Source organism: Medicago sativa, chromosome 5 (genome assembly GCF_051527215.1).
Source record: "Medicago sativa cultivar Bolivia chromosome 5, Bolivia_mono, whole genome shotgun sequence".
Lineage (NCBI taxonomy): Eukaryota > Viridiplantae > Streptophyta > Magnoliopsida > Fabales > Fabaceae > Medicago > Medicago sativa.
Window position 1 is genome coordinate 601425 of NC_140753.1, and position 8492 is coordinate 609916.

The window sequence follows — 8492 nt, forward strand, 5'->3', positions numbered from 1 at the left end:
TGTTGAAATCGACAGCTGTTCCAGATACAGTAATTTCGTTATTGGTACTCATGGTTTTAGAAACGTCTTAAAATTGTTGTTTTTCAATTTAAAATATACCGAACGAAATTACTGGGTGAGTCACGACCAGGTCGCTTTCTTTAAGACGTTTCGCGACACTACCCTAGTTTGTGCAAGATAGACTAACAACCACGCCGTCTCCAGGATAAAACAGCCCAGATTACTGTTACGAGTATATACTGCACAGTATATAGTCGCTCGAGAATTACACCTCAAAGTATGGTTCAATCGTTTGATCGAAGCCACTCGATACGGTACGTAACCGCTCTATTCGAAACCGTATGGTTCAATCGTTCGATCGAAGCCACTCGATACAGTACGTAATCGCTCTATTCAAAACCGACGGGACAGAAAGGAGTAGAAGCAGAAGAAACTTGTTAAAACAAGTCGGAGGGAGAAGAGAGGAAAAAGCACAGGAAGCATCGACTGTGAATTTTCGGTGTGAAGAATGAATGGGGCGAGCTCTCCTTTTATAGGGAGAGTTTGTAACAAAAAACGAGTGACTTGGGGATTAAATTTGCTTAATCCTTAAGCAAACGCGTTTTGTTTCTTAATTGGATATATCCGGAAGTTTCTGGATACGCGTTTTGGATCGGGTCGGATCGTAATTTTCAAGTGACAAAAAACATATATATCATTTTTTTATTCCACGACCCACGACCGGTCCGACCCGACCCGGCCGCCGGCGTCGTCGTCGCGCGCGATATATATATTTTGTAAGCGTTCACCCGTTCACAAAATTGGATACCCCAAGGGCACACCTTTGGAGTTCACTTTACCCATATATAAACACTTACTAGTTTGGGGTGACCCTCCAATGTGGGACATTTTTAAGTCACACCCACACACTAGTTCTTTCATAGTGTTTTTCTTTCCAATTTTCTTCACTAGAATGACTAGCGTTCCAACAGTGTAATGTAACTATACATAAAACAACAAGTAAATTCAATGATATAACATCAAATCTTCTTATACCAAATGCATGCATCCAAGGACTTTTAATATCTTTTAGTTACAAAAAAGATAAGAAAAAGGAAAGGGAAACAGCGACGGACTAAGGTTTCATTGAAAGCAATGTTCAAACATCTAGCATCAAGTTTTGCCAAAAAATCAGATTAAAGTCTTTTAACATAAGCAACGTTGTTTTAGCTCATTTGCCCAGTATCATATTCCATTATTTACTCTGTACAATCTATAAGAAGAAATTATGTACTAAAAAAACCTATATGAAACAGATTGAGTTGAATATAATGAGAAAATCAAACAAGAAAACACTCGATAATAGGCCATAGAGTCACAATAGCAACAGACAGTGGAGACAAATTGATTTTACATATCCAAACCTTAGACGTGAATAAATAAAACTAACTAAATAGCCTTCCTTTGTCCTATAAAAAAGAACTAGCCTACCTTTGTACTTTCGACGATTTTACATTCTCATTTTTGTTTTGTTTTGTTCAGTTCAAAACTACATGGATCAGAAGAAAAACTCTATTAAATCTTACCTTGAACACAAACACACCTTTCTATGACTAGTCTGTTGCAGTTTTGTCACCATCATTATCTCCTACATTTCTATTATCTGGCATAGTATTAAGATCAGTTTGTACCTCTGTCATGTCCTTGAGGATATGAGAATTATAAGAATCAGTGGCTTGGTGTTTAATTGAATCCGAAGTTCCATTCATAAAGGATGAATTTGATGCATCACTTACTTGCGTGTCACCCTTGGACCCTTCATATTTAGCAGCATTAGTGTTCTCATTCATATAGGAGAGATTTTGAGTCTTATTTGTTTCACTCATTACAGTGTCAACTTTGCTCTCAGTTTCATTTGACGCTACAAAACTTCTCGTCTTTTCTATGTCACCACCCTCTAGATTTGAAGATTCATCTCCAGCTGCAGCTCTATTTTCTGTTTTAACATGGACTGCTAAGTTGGAGCCGGACAAGTTTTCTTTAGAAACTATAATACCACCCTGCTCTAATCCCTCGGTCTGCACATTTTTCACAATTCCAGTGACTGTTGAATTAAAAGTGTCATTTTGATCTATGCCTGAAAACGTTACCATTTTATTGTGTTCAGACGATGTGTCGGTTCCTGACATGTTATTTCTGGCTGCAGGGACAACTATTGTAAGGCTACTACTTGTTTCTTCTGAGTGTCTATCAAAGTATATCAAGGCAGTGTTATTTTGATGAGAACCAGCCACTGGGTTAGACAAATTGTTGTTTCCAGTTTCATTACCAGAACTTGAATTGGAATAAGCCCCAACAACCAGTTTAACTTCTGTAATACTAAAATTGGAACCAGGTTGACTCCTGATACCATCTTCTGTATAATTAGGCTTGCTCTCTGGTTTAGTGATGCCCATTTCTGCGTTTACATCAGAGTTTTCGATACTAGCTGTCTCTGTTTCAGTGCTAGTTGTACGAGTATCATGAGTGACGGCGCTAGAAGCATCATCCCCCTTGTATTGTTCCTCCCGAGCCTCATGAATGTTGTTGCTTTCAACCAAACCTTGATTTCCTTCATCCTTGCTGTTTTCGTTCTCCTTCTCATCACCCTCCTCTTCTTTCTCCTTCCCTTCATCCACAAACTCCTCATTGCGATCAACCACCTCTGGTTTCTCAGGATCATTTTCATCCATCTCATCATCTTCTCCCCCTCTTTCATCGTCCTCTTTTTCTCCTCCTTCTCTCGTTCTGCTCTCGTCATCTTCTTTTACTTTAATTTCATGTCCACCCCGTTCTTCGTGTTCATTTTGTTTCATTCTGCTCTTGTCATCTATCTCGTCATCTTCTTCCCCAGTTTCATCTTCCTCTTTTTCTCCACCTTCTCCTTCTCCTTCTCTCGTTCTGCTCTCATCATCTTCTTTTACTTTAATTTCATGCCCGTTTCTTTCTTCGTGTTCATTTTGCTCATGCTTATCTTCATCCTCTACAATATTCTCATCTTCCTCTTCCTCTTCATGCTTTTCATTTTGATTTACTTCATTCTTACCCGGAAGAAGATCTTTTCTTCCAAGTTTTGTAATCTGATAGCCATTTTGAGCTCCAACTGAGACTTTCTTATCACTCTCATCAAATTCCTTCTTCTTATCGTGAGAACGCTTAACCTGATAGATCAGCCAGAAGCAAATACCAACCAACAGCATAATCTGCAGAACATGTTTCACCTTGATGCCTTTAGATCTGTTGTTCCTGCTTGACGACCGTTTTATCATGGTTAACTAGCCTAGAAAAACTCAAATTTATCTTCTCCAAGTAACAAGGGCAGGCCAGCTGCTTTGAACTGGAAATGCATTATTGTGGAACTAAGTAAGCAATGAATAAAGATCAAGCATGTACAATGTAAAGATTCAATTAAAGTAAATATTAAGAATACATTAAAAAAAAAAAAAAAAAATCAAAGAATAGTATTCCTTTCAAATTCATGTATCAACAAAACACCAATCACAGTGAAAATTTCAGAACTCCTGAGTAATGAAAAGAAAACTATTAAATGGGGCAGCAACATCTATGCATCATTTATAGGAAAAAGGTCCTGCTTGGGTAGACAGCTTAATTATTAGCTTATGGCGCATATCACATAACTCATAAGCTATTTCCATAACAAAAAATAAAATAAAGTCAAACAATTTTTGTATAAGCTATAAGATGTTTTCATAAGGTATCTTGGAGTGCTTTTGGAAATAAAGCTGGAAACAGCTTACAAACATGTCATTAGTTCTCCCAAACAGTCTCACAAGTGTTTATGCAATTAGATAAGCTCAAATAAGTCATTCCAAACAAGCCCAAATAACTAAACTAACAACATTGTAGTCACAAGACAACACACCCTATCAAGAGAACATTTATGTAAAACTAAGGTTTTTTTTCCCTTGGTAGAAGACTTTTCCTAAGCCATGATAACTGAGGAAGAGAAACAAAAGCCGAAAACAATGTTCAACAAAACAGAACAAAACTGAAAGAAATCCAACAAACAATTACCTTAAAAATGAACAATATTCCAAGAAATGCAGACACAAATCCCCTCAGAAAATGAAAAATAACATGATATGAAAAGTGAAAATAATATAATAGTTCATTTTGTTATTTAATTGTAAACATTAAGTTTATCTAATTTATCCACCCAAAGAAGAGAGCAATAATAAACCCTAGAAAAACCCTTGAAGCAAAATCATAGTTATTATTTCAGATAATAAATAAATTGAAGGTAGAGGAATTCACCTGACCTGAGTGAGGAGAAAACTTAATACAGTGACTCTGTCTTTATTTTATCTGAGGGGAGGAGACAGCGACCGCTTGATTGCCAGTTACATCTCCACCTTACTATATAGGTATAAAATATTATATTAAACCTTCAATTAGTTAATAGTTTTATAAACTAAAATATTTTCATTTTCATATTAATTTCTACTTTTAGCCTGCAATTTTGGTACAAGGAAGAAGACATGTACACATATGCATGCATAGTGCAAACAAATGACAAGAAATTTTATAACTTATGGTTTTGAAATGACAACTACTACCACTTAAAATTTTTTAGTTTCAAAAATGGATAATATTTAATCTAACAATATTGATTTTGTTAGTCGAATTAAACTTTATTAATGATAATTGATAAGTTATTGATTTTGAGTTGGACAACCAACATGTTTTTTTTTTTTTGACAAAAACAAAACGATATTCATTCATTCAAATTGATAGAGTACATCAGATACAAACATCGCTAAAAACGTAAAGGGTGAATCTGCGAACAAACTCACATCACCCAAGTTAATAGCATAAAACGGCAAAATGCCTACAAAAAATATGATAAAACCTAAGTCACCGAAATTCACATGCTTCCGGATCTGCAACGTTGACGCCCAAATCATTTGTTGAATTTGTAATTGACTGATGCCGATCTTTCTATAGGAACTAAACGAACACCGCGACAAGATGCGAAATCAAACGCCGCACAAGACGACGAACAACACAACGCCGCACCTAGACGACGAAATCACAAAAAAAAACACAAAAGAAGAAACTTGATCTATGTGAAAACCACTTATTTAGATTGAAAGAAAAGAGAAAAAAGATGTAGAGGGGTGATTCTAGGTCAAAAAATGACCTAAAACCACCCCTCCTCGATGAACGAAGGGGAAAGAAAGTTTAGAGAGAAGTTGGAGTTTCTCTCACTAGAAAACTAGGACCGACTTTTTTGGACAACCAACATGTTGACATGCATAAATTATTTTAATGAAATTTGCCGATTAAGAGTGTTATATTTTAAAGATAAATTATTTAAATAAAGGTGTAACGTATATCATATATGTAACACAAGAAACAATAAATCTAAAAAAGCTTACATGAGACAGGATGAATCTCTTATAACTTAACCAAAGTGTTCTAACCTATTCATTCTCCTCATAAAAACAAGGAAGCGACAGTGTATAAAACTAACGAGTCTCTTACAAATTTATCCTGATAACATATAATTTGATTGATTGAATTTGTATTGTTTAGAACAATCATCCGCCAAATTTGTTTATAAATATAAAATGCCATGAAAACACTTGTAATTAACATTTTTTTTGACAAATTGTAATTAACATTTTTTATTATTAAGATAACAAGGGTAAAAATGAGAGGAAAATGATAAACTATAAACCACTTAAATGCTTTTAGAAAAGACACTATAAACTAGTAAAAATAAACTATAATTTTTTCAATATTTTTTTCTAAAAAAACCTATAAATTGTTTTCCGTTCATATTATAAATAAACTATAAACTATAAATTGTAAAAAATAAACTACAAATGAGAAGTAAACTTAAAATAAACTACGAATGAGAAATAAACTATAAATTGTCGAAAAAAAAACTATAAATTTTTGATAAAAACGACAGTTAGCAAACATACCATTCATATTCATATGAGATTATAAGTTGCTTTCCCGTTCAAATTATAAGTTACTTTGAAAAGATTTTGTCCAAAATTATAAATGAATGTATTTTTCTTCTTCCAAAAAAACACATTAAGTTTTTTGTTTTGTACAATTAAGTTTGATTTTACTTTCAATTTATAGGTGTTTGATTTTTTCTTCTAATTTTTTTTTTAAGAAATCAAAATGGTATATATTAACAACGGCGATGAAAATTCCTCAGTACAAGATGTACCAGAGAAACCACCCCGAAAAACTATTGTTTAACAATGTAATTACAATAACAAAGTCAGTCGATACCCAAACAACGTAAAGGGTCCGACCACCATCTCTGCGAACCGTACACAAAAGTGGTATTATTAGCTTTTAACCACCACAACGAATGATTTTTTCTTCTAATTGCGATTGTATGTTTGATTTTTTTTTATAGGTGTTTTATTTTACTTTTAGAGAGATCATTATTGATTTTCGTTTAAAATTGATTATGTTTGAAGTTAAAATTGATTTGTTGGTTAAATACATTTTTAATCTGTACAAAATCACAAGCTTTCAAGTTTAGTCCATATTAAATTTTAATGGTATTTTTAATCATCCATAGTATCATAGTTTATAAGAATAGTCTTTATTTTAAAATGTTTTTAGAAAAAATGGATATTTTTACTCCTCAAAATAGTCACTTTAACGTGAATAGATATTTTTGACGGACTAAACTTAAAAAATCATGATTTTGTAAATACTAAAAACATATTCAACAATTTATTTATGTACTAAAATTATTATTTAACTTTTATACATAAATGTACCAAAACATAAATTATTTTAGCTTCAACTCAATTTTATTAGAATCAACAAAAAAGGCTTAATTAATCATTTGGTCCCTTAACTTATTTTTGGATTTAAATTTGGTCCCCTAACTTTAAACTGTCTCAATTTGGTCCCTTAAGTATCTCTCCGTTTATCAAAGTGGTCCCTTCCGTTAGTTTTCTGTTATGTTTAATAAAAAAAGTTAAAATGTGGTACACGTGTCATCTTCTTAAACCGTTTGATCTTTTTTCTGAAAATACAACCATTAGATCATGTTTGTCTATTATATCTAATTGTACACCACCACCACCAAATTTTTTTTCAACTTTCTTCATCTTCTTTCCTCATTCTCTTCATCATCTTCATCACCATTTTCATACCTTCATAGCACAAACCCAGAAACAAAAAATAAAGTGTATTTTTTTTAAGCAAAATTCATAATCATACATCATCAACAACAACAACAAGATGCAAAATAGAAACTGCAATAACAACAACAAAAAAAAAGATCTTTTTTTTCCTTCTCTTCACCTTCCTTCTCTCTTCTGATCACCCTCCTTCTTCTTTTCCTTCTCTCTTCTGTTCCCTCCTTCAAAAATCGAAACAGAACACTCAAAACCCAAAATCATCAATCATCACTTCCATTCAAACCCTCTATCTTTGGTTTTAGGGTTTATTGTTAGTCATCAACTAGCAATGGCAGCAGCTGGGCAACTAAACTTAATTGATTCACCTTCGCGTGGTTCCCGTAGCGTCGATTGCTTTGAGAAACTCGAACAAATCGGCGAAGGCACTTATGGGTACTTACTTTTTCTCAATTTCACTTTCATCTTTTTCTTCAACATTTCCCAATTCTATTTAAAATTCCAATGTTTATTATGCTTGCAGTCAAGTTTACATGGCCAAAGAGATCGAAACCGGTGAAATTGTTGCTCTCAAGCAAATACGTATGGATAATGAAAGAGAAGGGGTATGAATATGAATGTATTTTCAAACATTTCATTCCTATGTGCAATTCTGTGTAATTAATTAATTTATACTGTAAATTATGCTTGTCATTGTAGTTTCCTATTACTGCTATACGAGAAATCAAAATTCTAAAGAAACTACATCATGAAAATGTTATCAAGTTAAAGGAAATCGTTACGTCTCCAGGCCCTGAGAAAGAAGATTAAGGAAGGCCAGGCAAGTTATTCATTTTCATCGAATTGAAGGAGGGAACAGAAGAGAGAAGGAAAAGAAGAAGGAAGGTGATCAGAAGAGAAGGAAAAAAAATATCTTTTTTTTTTGTTGTTGTTATTGCAGTTTCTATTTTGGATCTTGTTGTTGTTGTTGATGATGTATGTTTATGGATTTTGCTTAAAAAAATACACTTTATTTTTTGTTTTTGGGTTTGTGCTATGAAGGTATGAAAATGGTGATGAAGATGATGAAGAGAATGAGGGAAGAAGATGAAGAAAGTTGAAAAAAAATTTGGTGGTGGTGGTGTACAATTAGATATAATAGACAAGCATGATCTAATGGTTGTATTTTCAGAAAAAAGATCAAACGGTTTAAGAAGATGACACGTGTACCACATTTTAACTTTTTTTATTAAACATAACAGAAAACTAACGGAAGGGACCACTTTGGTAAACGGAGAGATACTTAAGGGACCAAATTGAGACAGTTTAAAGTTAGGGGATCAAATTTAAATC

At 33.3% G+C, this 8492-nt stretch overlaps 2 protein-coding genes across 4 annotated transcripts; one reads left to right on the plus strand and one right to left on the minus strand.

Moving 5' to 3' along the window:
* Positions 1–1308: 1308 nt before the first annotated feature.
* On the minus strand, positions 1309–4552 carry LOC146918857 (uncharacterized). Of its 3 annotated transcripts, none has more exons than XM_085712095.1 (2): positions 4299–4552; positions 1309–3355 (listed from the first exon to the last, which is right to left on the minus strand). In XM_085712095.1, exon 2 carries the CDS (start codon positions 3285–3287, stop codon positions 1593–1595), a length of 1695 nt encoding a protein of 564 aa, XP_085568221.1. In that variant the 5' UTR covers positions 3288–3355; positions 4299–4552; the 3' UTR covers positions 1309–1592. The 3 variants fall into 3 exon arrangements, with proteins under 3 accessions (XP_085568221.1, XP_085568220.1, XP_085568222.1); XM_085712094.1 differs by having other exon boundaries at positions 4294–4428; XM_085712096.1 differs by having other exon boundaries at positions 4054–4304.
* Positions 4553–7342: 2790 nt separating this feature from the next.
* Positions 7343–8181, plus strand: LOC146918858 (cyclin-dependent kinase C-2-like). Its single transcript, XM_085712098.1, has 3 exons — positions 7343–7595; positions 7684–7765; positions 7860–8181. Exons 1-3 carry the CDS (start codon positions 7492–7494, stop codon positions 7968–7970), a joined length of 297 nt encoding a protein of 98 aa, XP_085568224.1. The 5' UTR covers positions 7343–7491; the 3' UTR covers positions 7971–8181.
* Positions 8182–8492: the final 311 nt, after the last annotated feature.

What these genes read in the sequence shown, in the direction of transcription:
- LOC146918858 (XM_085712098.1), top strand. Translation starts at nt 7,492, where the DNA reads ATGGCAGCAGCTGGGCAACTAAACTTAATTGATTCACCTTCGCGTGGT. An exon ending in ATCGGCGAAGGCACTTATGG is followed by an intron (nt 7,596 to 7,683) that starts GTACTTACTTTT and finishes TTATGCTTGCAG; the next exon opens with TCAAGTTTACATGGCCAAAG. An exon ending in TGGATAATGAAAGAGAAGGG is followed by an intron (nt 7,766 to 7,859) that starts GTATGAATATGA and finishes TTGTCATTGTAG; the next exon opens with TTTCCTATTACTGCTATACG.
- LOC146918857 (XM_085712095.1), bottom strand. Translation starts at nt 3,287, where the DNA reads ATGATAAAACGGTCGTCAAGCAGGAACAACAGATCTAAAGGCATCAAG.